This window comes from Citrus clementina, unplaced genomic scaffold (assembly GCF_000493195.1).
Source record: "Citrus clementina cultivar Clemenules unplaced genomic scaffold, Citrus_clementina_v1.0 scaffold_4, whole genome shotgun sequence".
Lineage (NCBI taxonomy): Eukaryota > Viridiplantae > Streptophyta > Magnoliopsida > Sapindales > Rutaceae > Citrus > Citrus x clementina.
In genome coordinates, this window is record NW_006262274.1 from 22,274,237 (window position 1) to 22,290,371 (window position 16,135).

The 16,135-nt window shown below is 35.2% G+C and overlaps 3 protein-coding genes across 4 annotated transcripts; 2 read left to right on the plus strand and 1 right to left on the minus strand.

The window, feature by feature from the left end:
* The first annotated feature begins 689 nt into the window (after nt 1–689).
* On the plus strand, nt 690–1,801 carry LOC112099260 (cyclin-dependent protein kinase inhibitor SMR6-like). Its single transcript, XM_024186507.1, has one exon. The coding sequence runs from the start codon at nt 1,102–1,104 to the stop codon at nt 1,435–1,437; it is 336 nt and encodes a 111-aa protein (XP_024042275.1). The 5' UTR covers nt 690–1,101; the 3' UTR covers nt 1,438–1,801.
* An 8,222-nt stretch (nt 1,802–10,023) lies between these two features.
* LOC18044724 (F-box protein At1g70590) lies at nt 10,024–12,070 on the plus strand. Of its 2 annotated transcripts, none has more exons than XM_006438218.2 (4): nt 10,024–10,718; nt 10,801–10,934; nt 11,080–11,262; nt 11,620–12,070. In XM_006438218.2, exons 1-4 carry the CDS (start codon nt 10,175–10,177, stop codon nt 11,785–11,787), a joined length of 1,029 nt encoding a protein of 342 aa, XP_006438281.1. In that variant the 5' UTR covers nt 10,024–10,174; the 3' UTR covers nt 11,788–12,070. The 2 variants fall into 2 exon arrangements, with proteins under 2 accessions (XP_006438281.1, XP_006438282.1); XM_006438219.2 differs by having other exon boundaries at nt 10,819–10,934.
* Nucleotides 12,071–13,536: 1,466 nt separating this feature from the next.
* Nucleotides 13,537–16,042, minus strand: LOC18045582 (ARM REPEAT PROTEIN INTERACTING WITH ABF2). The gene has a single exon (XM_006438220.2). It carries the CDS (start codon nt 15,757–15,759, stop codon nt 13,933–13,935), a length of 1,827 nt encoding a protein of 608 aa, XP_006438283.1. The 5' UTR covers nt 15,760–16,042; the 3' UTR covers nt 13,537–13,932.
* Between the last annotated feature and the right edge of the window lie 93 nt (nt 16,043–16,135).

Below are 16,135 nucleotides of genomic sequence, written 5' to 3' on the forward strand. Positions count from 1 at the left end.
TGCTTTTGGATGTGAAATTACTTTTCATTTTTTTCCCCGTAATTTTCATGGCCATTTATGCTACTGTATCTACACCTTTTTTTCCTTCTTTATTTACTAATAAGATATATAAGGATGTACTTCATAAATTTCAGATTCACGAATTATTCGACGTAATTTTAAAATGAGGAAAAATATTGTTAAAAAATATTTAAATTTATATAAAAACTCGAGTATGTAAATGCCACCCTGACTCAGAATATCAAGAATTTCTCGAAATTAATTATTGTCAAATATCTAAAATTCCTAACCCTATAGCTATATTACGTATGTAGGTACTGAGTCAGCCTACACGTGCAAAACGCCACGTCACTATCAGGAAATATTACATGCAAAGGGTAGAAAAATCAGAAAATCGAAGCACCAATGATGTCAAAAAAATGGAAAATAATGAGCATATTTTAACAACGACTGTTGATGATCCCCATGGCCCCGCCTAAAAGATTTGGCGCCAAAATCCAAGTCAATCCCCTACTGCTGCCCGCGGTCAGCCATTTTCACGGGCACCCACGCCCCTCTTGTTATTTCAACTTCAAAAAGTGAAATTATATTATAAATTAGTATCAATTATTTAAAATAAAAATTATGCCGTCTCAGCTTATGTCACGAGTTTCCTCGGGTTCTCTTTTTCTCTCTCCTTGTGATTGGTACAGGCAGAACATTTGAAGCATTGAAACATTGAACATTGAACATTACTCTTTCTTTGTATTTAAACCCTATTGCATTACCTCTAGCTTTCTCTCACGAGTCATGTCCCCTCGTATGCTATAGCTTCTTAAAAGCACTTTCACTGAAGCAGAAACCCAAATCCAAAAAAAAAACCCCTTTTTTATTGTTTTTTTCTTTTCATTCTTTCACTTGTATCTTTTTCTCTATCACCAACCCTAACACTTTCCTTCTGGTTTCTCTTGATTCTCTTCCAATCCCTTCACAAAAAGAAAGAAGCAAGGGGGGAGAAAAAAAAAAAAAAAAAGAGCCTATCTTTATTCTGTGCTCTTTATTCCTTATTCTCTGTTATAGCACTTGATAAGTTACCGCTGGTTGGTTGCTTTGCTCCAAGATATGGGGTTATCAGGGAAGCCTCAAGTTGACGGAGGGCTAGAATCCGAAGGAAAAAGATGGGTGATTGCAGGAATTCCGTTACGTGCTCCTTTAAAGCCTATATACACGAACCCTGTTCCCACAGCCGTTGATAAGGAAGTAGACAGCGGTACTGACGAAGAGCTTTCGACGACTCCTACGAGTGAAGATGCTAGAATTCCGGCGAAGCTGACGTGTCCAGCGGCTCCAAGGAAGCGAAAGTCTTCTTTGAAGTGTAATTATAGTGGCGTTAGAGAGTTCTTTTCTCCTCCAGATTTGGAATCTGTCTTTATACGCCATGTTGAAAGGGCTAACTGATCATCTACTTATTTAGAATCGCTTTTCAAGTATTTGCCCTTTATGGTTAATTAATTAATCTGCCGTAGTGGCTGCTCCTTTCTTCTTTTTTTTTTCTCTTTTTCTTCTCATCGAACTACTACTACTACTTGTCCTTTGTTTTAATTAGGTACTTTTGCAGTGGAAATTGTAGGATCGGAGTATGTACAGGGTTAATTTATATTTAGGTGAATAAAATTGACTCTTTTAGCTGACTTTAATTGTTATGAGTTCTTTAGTTATTTTCTTTCACTGGCTATGATCACTTAACGTAGTAGAATAGAGCTTTTGTCCTTCATGCTTCGGTGTACTGTCTTGCCGATGTGTGACAGAAATATTACAAGAAGAGTACTTACACTTGGTGGCTAATTAATGGCGACGCTTTGTATTTGCTACTAGTTAAGTATGTACGCCAACAATTTTTAAGCTAGATATGGTAATTGAAGATCTGGGTTTCTAGTACGAGACTGTTCTAGTTAATTGATTATTGTTCAGGCGTAGCAGTGGGATTAATTGACAAATGCAAGTGAAGTCAACATCAACCTAATTAATTAAGTAGCTAGCTAGGCCAAAAGTTTGTCAAACGCAAAGCCAAAGTAAAGAACTAAAGATAAATCCTTTTCAAAGAGAGAAAGAAAGATGCTGCACGGAAGCTCGCATGGATGATTGACTTAAGCCAAGCCATAGACCCACCACCTTTTAATCTGCTGATGTCTCAGGCCTCAACCCTCCGCCCCTTAAGCCTTCGTCTTCTTCTTTTGAGATCACTTGAAAGAGTTTCAGAGTCTCACTGTGTCCCACACACGACCCCCAACCCACCTCGGACGTTTATGATAGGCTGGGAAGGAAGGTTCTCCGACCCTAATTGCTTTTGTGATAACCCAAGAAATATGGACAAATTACATGTGCCGAGTTGTGGATTAGAATCCTATGTGATTTGAATGGACCTAATTATTTTAACACTGTTGAGCTCAAAGTTAACAGACCAATAATTGACAAACCCACTTACATATTATTGCCATTTTTTTAAAGTTTATTATAGACAAATATTACTCACATTACATCAGACATTACAATTAATATTTACAATCATACTATATAATTGGGACCACCATCATACATTGATACACTGAAGTATATGTCCATAAAACTAACCTCCATAATGCTCTTATGGAAGTTCGAACCCTTACACTCAACATTGTAAGTGCAAGGCTTTTTTCATTGGACCAAAGTTCCATTGGTTATATTATTGCCATTTGAATAGGCAAAAACTATGCGGAATGGAATGTTTATCATCAAAAAGGTGAAAACCCCCATTAGTTTATTAATTAGCCGGAGAATGTGCGTGATCGAATAAACGATATGTTTAAGAGGAGACAGAGGGGAAGTTCACCTAATCTGGATAGCTAGGGTTTATTTTTTTAAGTTTGTACAGTATTAAACAAATATGTCTTGGGATGGGAGCCCCCCACTGGGGCTAATATCTTACTTGGCATGTGGTGGGGCACTATGGATTAGATTACTTGCGGTTACTTTAATACTAAAAAAGTGCCAATTATTGGCAGATCAGAAAAAAAGGGTGCCCAAGGGATCGTGTGTGTTATATGCAATTACCGGATGCTCTTTAAATTCCTTTATGTTATGTTTTGTGTTTTATCTTTGAGGGAGACAAGGGAACAGTTAATCTCTTTATTGATGAATTATGTGCTATATGCCGAGGAATTAATGAGCTCAGGTAGGGATGGCAATTGTACCCGCAAACCCGCAAACCCGCCCAAACCCACCCGCCAAAACCCGCCCGTTGCGGGTAATTTTACCCGTTGCGGGCGGGTTTAGTATTATAAATTAAAACCCGCACATGGATGCGGGTGGGTTTGGTATTAACCTTATATCCGGTGGATACCCGCATGGATATCCACTAAACCCGCAATATTTTTTTCAAATATTTTTAATTTAATTTTAATCTAAAAATGTATAAAAAAAATAATGTCATTAATTAAATTACCAAATAGCCAAAGGCTCAAAGTTGTGTATGTGGCCTATATCCTATTCTAAAGTCATAATCTAAAGAAAACTAAAGGCATTTTCCTTCGAATTAGCATTTGAAAATATTAATATTAATTATTATTATAGGCATTGTGTTGGATGGGTGCTTATGGTGGTGAATGAAATAAATATCTTCTCTTGGAGCTTGTTTTAAATGATAATATGAAATGTAATTATTATTTTTAGATACTATTTTGTGTTTTTTAAATGGATTTGTGTAATTTATACTTAAATTTGAGAATTTGTGTTGAATTGATGTGGAAATTTTAATTTTTCATTTACATTGTTTAAATATAAAATTAAGTATGTTATATGGAATTTGAGGTTATTATTATAAATTTATATATTAAACATTTGTGATTTTAAATACGGAAACCCGCGAAAAATCCGCTGGATACCATTGCGGGTTTGGTAATTATTAAAACCCGCTGCGGGTGGGTTTTTGTAAAAAAATTAAAACCCGCTGCGGGTTGCGGGTGGGTTTGGTAATTTAAATTTTGTGCGGGTTTGGGTTTGGTAATGGCAAACCCGCTGCGGGCAGTGCCCATTGCCATCCCTAGAGCTCAGGTTTCAAATGGGCGTTACTCCTTGAACCACGTAATATATTCTTCTATCTTGAAAATTTAGGCTATGTTTGTTTGTATTTATATATTAAATTCTTGCGACTTGACTTTAACAACACCACTGATTATTAATTATTAATTTTTCCCCAGCACGTAAGGTATACAATTTTCTTTTGACATGCCCACATCATCACAACTAAATTTGTCTTGCAAATCTAGACACATGTTGAGAAGTTCGTTTGAATGAGAGCCATAATGAAGCAAATATAGGCAAATTTGAATTAATAGAAACAGATACATCACGTGATACCTACCCAATTAGTGCAAAGCAAAATCGAGAATTCAATTTATTCCTACCTTGGATTCAAAACCAAAATCAAACGGAGTTAATGAAATTACCGTACCCATTAATGTTGAAAAGAAAGTGCAAAATTAAATCCTCCGAGAAGGAATTTAAGGAAAAGCAATTCCTTCTCATAAAAGCTGACAACAATAACTCCGGCAAATACAGCGTACATGGCCATCGGGGCTCTGTTTGATTGGCGCAATAGACAGAAGTTATTTGCCGTCTTCCGGCGACTATCTGTGTGATTGGTCTGTTTGGTGGGCCATGTGAACGGCAAAGAACACCTCTGGTTCGAAGATCAAACAAATGTGCGAAGGGGAAAGACAACTACAAGTAGTCCAGTTAAGTGTATTTTAGAGTGGGGGGACGATCCAGGGGGTCCAGTGTTCAGTCTGGCCCCTGGTGCCGGTGCTGACACAAAAAATCCAGTGGGTTTTGTAAGGGACGCACAAGACAGCTCACATTCTCAGTCTATGAGAATATGAGATGAGAGCCAGCAGTAACTTTGACTGGTCTTAGTTTTTATATTTCTTCAAATAATTTATAATTCTTTAATTGAAGCTCTATTGGTTAAATATTAATTTAATATATTATATATAATCTGTGTATTTCTCCTTCATTAGAGTCTTGTTCAAATGGTCAAGGTCCCGTGAAAGGAGGGACGTGTTTTGAACAGCAAACGGTTCTTTGCTTGCCTGCATCAAAAGTATGAACTATGAAACAAAGCAGAGTCTCGCGGGCTTTCAGTTCGTCTATTACCGTGCGTTTCATCTTTCATGTGATATGATCGTTTATTCTTGGGTCTTTGTTTGGTACGAGGATGCAAGTGTTATTGTTTCCCAAAATCCTACTATCACACAACTTAATTGTAAATAAATATTAGAGCTTCAGTTCACGTGTGAAATGCAGAACTTTTTCGAAAGGAAAAATAATTAAGAATCGGCAAATCACACGGCTCAGATTTCAGAGAGCATTTCGTTTTGGGTGTAAAATGGATTCTGCGCAGAGGCATGATCAAATGGTCAAATGCGTTCAGATTCTCTTGTAATTTGATTACTATCTAATTTATTATTATTATTTAAAGATCTATTTATACATTGTTTTATTAAATTTTAATAGCCAGAAATTGTTTTTTTATTAATTATTTTTCACATGTTTTAATTCCTTAAAACTAAGGGTAGATGTCTCAGCAGGGTAGAATCGGTTCTGATTTTAATAGAACTTTAAAAAAAAAAACCCGGATAAAAAATGAAAACGAACTGTTACCGATTTAAAGCATGCAAGAGTCATGAATCCTGCAGCAAGGTCATGAAAGTGAAAAAAAGAGGTGCCGATGCTATAAATCCTTCAGTAAGGTTTTGAAAGTCAAAGAAAAGATCCTAATGTCACGAATCCTTCACCAAAGTCATGAAAGTAAAAAAAAAAAAAATAGATCATAGTGCCGCGTAAAGTAGGATCAATATTCTACAACATGTCAAAAGAATGTTAAAGAACATAAATAATGCATCAAGATCAATATCTTACAGCAAAGTCAAGGATAGTCAAAGAATAGACCCTGATGCCATAAAATCCTAGATCAGGGTCATGAAAATCAAATAAGAGACCCTGATGCCATGAATCATGGACCAGGGTCATGAAAGTCAAAGAAGAGATGCTAGTGCCATGAATCCTATAGCAGAATCGTGAATAAGTTAGAAAAGTATTACAGCAGAGCCATTAGTCCTTTAGTAGAAAACCACTACAACCCCATGTAGGGACGAAGCTAACACCAATTTTTAGGTCGGGTTAAAATTTTTTTAATTACTATTCATACCAGGCATGCAAGCTACCAATTGGCAATTGTCCATAACACATTTGATATAAACTAACAGTTGATTAGGAAGACTTTCTTCAATTATAGGGTCTTACTCAAAAATTTCAAATTAGGCATGCAAACTAGGGAATTTATGTAATTAATTAAAAAATTATTTTCAAAAATCTCACCCAGGCTGTAGCTCGGGTTAGCCACCCTTTAGCTTCGCCCCTGACCCCATGAAATTGTGGGTCCGATGCCTAACTAACTAGAGCTCAACAAAACTCCAAATGAGGAAAATTCTAAAAGTGTGATCTTCAAAGATAGAGAGAGGAATAGAACTAAAGTATTATCCTAATCATACGTGTTATAAATAACTAAAAGGAGTTTGAATATGAATTTAATGTTATTGAAAGTTTTGTATTCCTCTCATGAACGCAAACCAAAAGATTGAATTACGTTAGATTCTATGCCTTATTTATCATACCTTCCTATTTATTTATTTTTCTAGTTAACTAGATTTCTGCATCAGTAGTAATTCTTCTTGATTTCACTATAGTTTTGTCCTTTGTTCTGTTAAGTTTGTATGAATTCATACTCAAAATACAATTTGAATAAGTGAAGCATAGTGGGAAAAGAATGTACTTCAGCAGCTTAAGCATAGAACATATTAATACAACATTTTATCAAACACATGGTGGGCATCAGAAAATTGTGAACTTATTAAAGAAATAAATGAACTATTCCCTCTGTTTACTTACTATAACAACATCATCTCCACATATAACCATCGATTTAAAAAATTCAAATTATTGACATAAGAATGTCACTCATTGCAATAATGAAGAGATTGACGTTGGATTAATACTGCCTTAGCGATTATCACAAATTTAACTCAACTTTGGGCTTCCTACCTTAATAGCATTTTAAGCGATTTTAATGTTTTCATTTGTGATTTGTGAAGACACAATTTTTTTTTTAAAGAATTTGTGAAGCCTTAATCTGGAGAGAGACAGAGAGGGTTTCGTGGAGTTTTCAAAAAAAAAAAAAAAAAGAAGTGTAGAATTTTTAGGGGAATAAAAAGGTGCATTATGCATGATTGTGCGGTTTATTAAGTATTTCTCCCTTACGAAATGTAAGTAAAGTATAAACATCCCTCATCTGTAAGGGTTATTTACCTGAGCATGTATTTTATAGAATTTAATATAATAATGTAAGTTTCAGTTATGTATATCTAATTTTAAATATTAATGTAATATCAGTTGTAATAGCAGTTATAAATATCTGTGTAATACTGTAATCAGTATTAAAAAAATATATAATAATACCATATTTTAATGGATCTTAAAAAGACCAGGTTGTGATTAGATCATTGGAGGATAGGAACCCGAATGATTTGCTTTTAATGCTCATTATTTAGTGCATGTTTAGTAAGATTTATCTAATAGTCATAAGTACTCATTTAATCTCATAAACTCTTTTTAAATATTTTGTTGTTGTTTGGCTTTTTTTTCATAGATCCTTTGAAAATTAAATAAATTATTTTGCTTTTACTGGCAACAACGCAATTTTTTGGATTTTGAGAGTAGAGATTATTATTTTTTAAATGTTAAAATGCCTAGATTATTTTTTACTTATTTGACAATCTTATTTAATTATTTTATAACACAACTTAAAAAAATGACTATTAAAGTAATTTTATAATTTTTAATAAAAATTCTCATTGATAATCAAACAATTAAAATTTTTCAATGAAAACTCTGCTTATAAAAGTTATGCTAATAAAAATTTTACTTAAAAAAATTATTTGAAAAGATATACCAAACAAAACTTTAGACTTTATCTGCATTCATACCTTTAAAAAAAATTGTGTGATTATTAAGTGGATTTTTTTAACGTAAATAAATTTAAATGTAAATTGAGCTAAATCTAAATGCATATTCTTTAAATGTGATATCTATTCGAAAAGCTATAGTTATATCTTTTAAATTTCTATTTAAATACTTTTTAAAAATAAATTTTATTTTTTAAAAAAATGAACTTGCATTTATATAACTTGTACTGGCATGCTAAAAATTCATTTCTAAGTTGAATAATTTGATAAAATAAATTGAGTTTATTGAATTATATACAATAAGTAACTTATTTGTATAAAAGATAAAAATAATTAAGCTTTATTTGGCAGGAAACCGTAAATAATAATAATAAGAAAATATTTATCGATTACTTGATGTTTTGTACTTCATCAAAAGTATACCATTTTTTTTTTCTTTTGCAACTCTCTACCTGAATTTTACAAAGTGTCTAACATTTTTACTTTTCCATTAAAGGATTTAGCAGAATATTAACAAAATGAATATTTTACTCCCCAAACATAAAATGACCATTGAAATCATATTTAAATGACACAAAATCATTTTGTAGTTGTTGGGACCAATACTACTACAAATCAATTATATAAACTCATCAAATCTACTAATTTAAAGATGTAAAATCACCGAAATAAGTACTTTAGCTAATGTTTAGCTCATTTACAACATGAATTAAGAACTTCTATTCGTATAATCCATCCTAAATAATTTATCTTCATCAATAATTAATAGAATCGGTCATAGTTACTCAAAATACATTCAGAGTAACCACAAAATCAATTACAGGAAACTTTATACATTATAGTTCGATTCACCAATGAAAAAATAACAATATAAAACTAGTTGTGGGAAACTTAGAGTTTACAATGTATTCCCATCAATCCAAAATAATAATGCATTCCGAAATTATCCAAAATAACAATCAATGAATAATTTTTTTACAGTTATTTTTTTAGTATTCTATTAAACACTCTAATGGTGTTAATGGAAAAGTAAAAAGTGATACATTTTGTAAACTTCATGTGAACAACTGCAAAGGAAAAGAACTTTACTGTATTTTTAATAAAATGCGAAACATTATATGATTTGTGGATATTTATCCAATAATAATTCATCTTTTGTCATTAGTTAAGACATTAATGTCAATTTAAAAAATAGACACGTATAAAACAAAAAACTGAATTATTTGAATTTCTGATTCAATTGTTGTTTATATGAAATTCAAACAATTATTATTTAATACCCGATTATGGATTTTTTTAAAATGAAATAAGAATTTTGGGTTCTTTTTTCACTTTAAACTAAATTTTATTTGTTTAAATATGCCCATTTTAAGTGAATTTCATTCTCTGTGTGTATATAAAAGTGAGTTTTATCTTCATCTATTAAAAATATTTTATTGTTTATTATAGATAAATATTTATTTAGTTTTTATATTTTAAACTAAGTATCCATTTAGTCTTTATATTTTGAAAAATATCTCAAGACATCTTTGTTAATAATATATGGCACTCATGTCCTTATTTTTTCTTTACTTTTATAAAAATACTCTTGCAATGACATTTTTGGGACATTAATTTATCTATAAGAAATGATAATAAAAGCATTAACCCTAAAAATAAAATAGATATAAATATAAAATTATTATTATTATAATGATGATGATGATGATGATGATGTTACTTTTAGGATTAATTTGATAAATTAATTTTTTATAAATAATTATTAATAAAATTATTGGAAAGGTATTAAACATTGTTTTAAAATTTTAGTAAAAATATTATTGTACAAGGTTAATTATTTAAGAATAAATGTTTAGACTTTTTTTTTAAAAAAAAAAAATTTAAAGACTAAACCGACACTTATATAGGGACAAAGTAGGGATCAAATCATATATAATACACATACATTTATTGATTTATTAAAATTTTTTATTGTTTATAACACCAATAATGTAGACAATTTTAACTCTTAGACTTAGTTATCGGAGAGTTGGTGCAGAAATTTCGCCACACGGAATATTTCCCCACACGGAATTAAGCACAAATACTGTACTTTTGACGACTACAGAATACAGACGGTTGTTCACAGAAATGGGAAGATGAAGCAAAGAACATGGCCGGATCGATCGACCGGCTCTCGGTTCACAGCTCTTCAATTTCCGATAACCGAGAAGGACAACCGCCGACCAGAACTCACTGCCAGTGCACGGAAGGCTAGAATCAAACGGCGCAGCCGCTTCAGCTGCTCACGATCAATAAAATCAACGGAGGGTCATGATTTCGCGAGCCTACCGTTCGATGTCTTGAACAAAATCGCAGCGTCATTCACGCTGCCTCAACTGAGAGCGGCGTCGCTGGTGTGCAAGTCATGGAACGACGCGCTTCGGCCGTTGAGAGAGGCGATGGTGTTACTAAGATGGGGGAAACGATTCAAGCACGGCCGAGGCGTCCGCAAGAACTTGGATAAGGCTCTCGACTCGTTCTTGAAAGGCGCGGCTCGCGGCTCCACGCTTGCTATGGTTGACGCCGGACTGATGTATTGGGAGATGGACAAAAAGGAGGCGGCTATTAGCTTGTATCGGCAAGCCGCTGTGCTTGGAGATCCAGCTGGTCAGTTCAATTTGGGAATTTCTTATTTGCAAGGTAACATAGTTAACTGACTAGTGTGATTAGTTTTAATTAATTTTATGATTCAAATAAAGTAATATTATCACGTCGCGTGCAGCGCAACCTGCAAATGCAGAGGAAGCTGTGAAGTGGTTGTATCAAGCATCGATTGCTGGCCATGTTCGAGCTCAGTATCAACTTGCACTTTGCCTGCATAGAGGTCGAGGAGTGGATTTCAATCTTCAAGAGGCTGTAAGCAACTTTTTCTCTCTTTTTTTTTTCATTTTATTTTATTTTAGTATTATTATTTTTTACTACTTAATATGTGAACTTCTGATGGATTCCACTTTTGATGCTATTAGGGACTTTTGTTCTGAAATGTTTTATCTTGACTCAGGCTAGGTGGTATTTAAGAGCTGCTGAAGGTGGCTATGTGCGTGCTATGTACAACACCTCTCTTTGCTATTCCTTTGGGGAAGGCTTGCCACTGAGTCACAGACAAGCGAGGAAATGGATGAAAAGAGCAGCTGATTGTGGTCACGGCAAAGCTCAACTTGAGCATGGGCTTGGTCTATTTACGGTATAAATCTATATCTTTTACCTTTATATAACATTCTTGCTTCTCATCTACTGTCTGAGAGAATGTGTCCCTTTCTCAGTGCTCTGGATAGACTGAAAGTAATGTTTTTTTTCTTCCAATCTTCACAATATAATTGTATGTTTTAAGCACTTTGAACACTGGAGATTGTATTAAGGTGTAAAAACAAAATAAAAACAAATCAGAAAGAGTGAGAACTTGTTGTTTTAAAGAACTAAGGCATTTATAGTTGTGAGCTGAGAAAACGACTTTTTGTTGCTGATCATCCCTGTGGTGCTTTAGTTGACTTGTTATTGCTTACCTATTAGTCTGATGGACATTTATGCGATACTTGGGCAGGAAGGAGAGATGATGAAAGCTGTGGTTTACCTAGAACTTGCAACACGTGCTGGTGAAACAGCAGCAGATCATGTCAAGAATGTAATTCTCCAACAACTGTCAGCTACTTCACGTGATCGTGCCATGTTAGTCGTCGACAGTTGGCGTGCTATGCCTTCCCTTCACTGAGTCTGACCTGATGATGGATTACAGGCTTTATAGCTATTATACTAAATTCCTTTACGCTTTTTTTTTCTTCCCATTAGTTTTCTCCGTTAGTACATACTATGTCCTCTTTTATCTTTTCCCTTCCCCTTTTGATCCTGTTTTTGAAAAATTATAAATATTATACGTGCTCTTAGAAGCATTTAGCTTTATAGCTCTGATGAACTTGTGTTGTTCGCAATTAGTGGTGGAAAATCCTAATTTTGTTTGTTTTGACTTTGAAGTTGTTTTTCGTTTAGTCTTAAAATTTATACTACAGTTGTGTTGTTCTTGAGGTCAGACAAATCATTAGAGAATCTTTTAACTACATGTACGTGGTGTAATAGTCAAATTTATGGTGCTTAAGAAATCAGATGGATTTACTGTTGGACGTTAGAAATCTTCTATAAGATAGGGAAATGTTTTGCTCAAGTGCCCTTAACATGACCCAAAAGTTATAAGTATTTAACACTACTGGCTCCTGAGCAAAATCTGACCTAATTTAGTCGCGTAGGCTATACAGACCAAATTCAGTAGACTTATCCATTGACTTGATAACTATTGCTTTTCCTATGACTAGGGATCTTATGCAGAGTATTCATCTTAACTTTAGTTATACAGTTTGCTGCTAGACAATGAGAAATAATTGCTCTGTTGTCTTATTTTCTTCTCCTAATAAACTTTAAGCTCTATGTTCCCTGTGCTAATGTTAATAGCACGGTTTATGTTTTTGTTAAGATAATTTCCTGCTTTTTTTTGTAGGTGTTTGGTAGGTGTAAATACTTTTATTTTTGGATGTTACTTTTTATGGTTTTTCCCGTCTGGTTCTGTGTTGTGCTTTATTTGCATTAATGGAGTAAAGTGGAATAGCTTGTCCTGAGGTTCAATGGTATTATGGGAAGTTACTGCCCCTCATCTCTTCCGTTGGTTCTGATAATAATTGATTGATGGCCCTTGAAACCATTGAAGATTTGCTGCTCAGGGCTGCGAAAATTCATTCAATATTGGCTTGCCATGTCGCGCTTTGAGGGTGCTGAATGTTGCTCCCGAAAGTTTATAATTTTTTCATGATTTTGCCGGATTATCTACTCATAGAACAGGCTTGTTTTCTTCTAGCTCAAATGGAGGAATTCATTGGCAGATTATCTAGTGCGAATGCTACATGGAGTTCTGAGCAAATATATTAATGAAAAAACCAAAAATCTTCTGGAGCAAAATGATTTGCTGCATGTTCCGTCCGGATTAAACCTGAGTTTTGGTGCTCCATTTTTATTATCAACTGGCCATGGGTACTTTCTATGAAGCATTCATACTTGGACACCGTAGCAGGTAGAAACGCCATGCTATAAAGCACTAGATATCGCTTGGACACAAATGGCTATAAAATTTCGACTTCTTTATGGCTCGCTTGGCTCTGGCATGAGTTAGTGATGACTCATAATTAATTATCGTCTTAACGCAAAAACCACAAGTGTGCTGTAATTCTAGGGGCTTTTGCCGACCTACATTACAGATGCGCAAAATTTTTGCGTGTGAATGAACAACAAATCTCGACTCTTTTTCCTCGGTTGTATAAAAGACTGGAGACTGAGAGAGCTGAAGCTTTTGTCAAATATCTGTATTTGTTCTCATCCCTGTACCCCGACAATTCAGAAGTTAATTTAACTGTCATTTATCAAACAAGATCATTTCTGGTTTATGATGGAACACCTCATCATGATCCCAAATGTTTGTCAGTTACGAGCCAACAAACAAAAACCAAAAGATAAAACGCAGCATCTATCAATATACACTTTTAAGGTCAATCCAGCTGCAAAGGTAACCTAATGTATGTAAAGTAACTGTTAAATTGAACATATACAGAAGTAAAATTGAAGATATAGAACAAGAAACTGAAATACAATGTGTCCGCATAAACCACAAGTCCCCTAAAATCTGCGCTGCTGACTAGGTATTAATTCATTTAATTTGCTTTGAAATAATGTGTCACTCCTTTGCCGGGGAACTCTCTACTTTGATTAACTACTATTTATATTTTAGCGGCCCAATAATCTGTTTTCTGTACCACTGTTTCCCTCCAATAAAAATGTATCAACACAAAAATTTACCCAAAAATAAACATTGAAGGCATCAAGGCGCATAAGCCTGCCTCTGAGGATGAACTCCAGCGTGATACAGATTGAGGTGATATAATGCCTCTGACACCAATTCTTTCAACTCAGGATGCTGCGCCACCACAGTACGGTCAGCCCCCTCGAGGGCAGTTAACACCCTAGCTTGTTCCAAAGCCTCACTATTGCCAGCATGTAATGCAAGGTAGCAGAGCAGAACCAATCCGTGCAATTGTGTGCGATCATTACACCTTAACAGTCTCATCAAAGGCGGAACAGCATTGAACTCAATAATTGCCTTTGAATGCTCCATACAAAGAAAATTCTGTGGAGAAGCAAACTTCTGCAATGCAATAGCAGCTTCTGTTGCCACTTCTTGGTTTCTATGACTAAGATGAGTAACCAAAGGACCAATCACTCTTGTCTCCCTAGCAGGGAAAGTCCTAGCCAATGAACCAATGGATTTTATAGCAGGAATTTGCAACGTGGGGCTATCTAAATCATTAATCACCCTCAACAGCTGATCCACAACTGCTTTAGCAGCAGGTGAATTAGTTTTGAAAGCTGCACGTCTAAGATCGGCATTAGACTCAGCAGCAGCCGTAATCTCCATTATAGTCATCAAACAATTAAACTGCAACTCTCCTTGTTCCTTCTCAACCAATTTCGCCAGACAAAGTAACCCTTTAGTCTCAGATATTCTTCTACTATTCGCCACACTCCCTCTAGCAAGCATCCAGAGTGCCTCAGCACAAGCAATTTTCAACTTAATCTTCACTTCGGGCTTCTCATTTTCTCTGTCTTTCCTGTTCTGCCCTGACCTACTACTACAATACTCTGAATACAAATATGGACGATAATTCTTCGAACCGACAAATGAATTTTTCTCCATTTCTTTATTGATCTGGACAATAGTATGAATACTCTGCTTACCCGAATTCGCCCTCGGATCATCCACAAATGTCTCGAAAGACAACAAAGTGACAAGTGGCCTAATCACATTCTCCCTCGCGAAATCATCTTGTGCCAATGCATCATGCTCGGCCATTCTTGCTACCAAACTTGCCACCTGAATCTGAACTTTCATAATTGAATCACTCAAAACATTCACTATAGTCGGAACCCCAAGCTCACTCACAATAACCCTCACTCTCTCTTGATCGTTAGCTATGTTATAAAGTGCCGTTGCAGCCGCACTTTGGGCCTCGGACGACGCCGTTTCTTTTAAGAGTTTTAGTAACGGAGGGACTCCGCCCTCTTCAACTATAATCTTTTTATTGCGGTCGTTATCTTTAGCCAAGGAAGCCAATTCAATGGCGGCTTCGATACGATCACTTAATTGGCCCATTTGTATGGCCGCTATATAAGACCAAACCCAAGATAACATCGGGTCATTACTAGCTATAGGTGGAAGGGTAAGAACAATACCGCCCGAGGCGCCGCCGTTCTCGGAGTCAAATATACTTAAAAGCCACCTCATGTCGCCGACGGACGCGTCGAGCAAGTTCAAGAGCTTCCGAAAGTCGGCGGCGCTGACGATTGTGACGACACGTCGTAAGACGCTCTGGCGCTTGCACTTACGGACTAGGGTTAGGGAACGTTCTAGATTCTTGGAGACCTCCGAGACTACGCGGCGAATCGGCCGCTCGTAGAGAGACTGAGCCGGAGTGGTGAACCGGACCACGGTTCGGAGCATTTGCGAGAGCCGATCCACTTGCTTTCCAACTTCTGCACACTCCGCTTTGAACGACTCCGACTCGTCAACCGCCAAGCGAACCCGCTCCGCTAGTAAAATCGGGTACGATAACTCGTCCTCGATTCGTTTCTCTTCGATTGAAGGTGACATAATTAGTCCAAACAACTCGGACTTTCTTCTTTTCCGATTATCAAGGTTTTTTTTTTTTCTTTGTTCAATTTTATGGATGGTGAGTCGACGGCGGGTCAAAAGGCTTGTGCAATATTACTGCTTTTCATTTTATTCCTCTTCTTCTTCTAGGAAATTGTTCTGAAAGTGCGTGCAGTGCGCGTGGTATGTAAGAGACGAGACGAGTCAACAACCATTTTTTGGGCAAAGTGAAGTGACTGTCTTTCAATTGCTGTCAAAGAGGGCGTCTTTAAGAATTTCAAGTGTCGTTTTTTTTTTTCTTTTGTTTTTAATTCTATTATTATTATTATTATTACTGCTACTACTTTAAATTCATTTATAATGCAGTTAAAAAAAC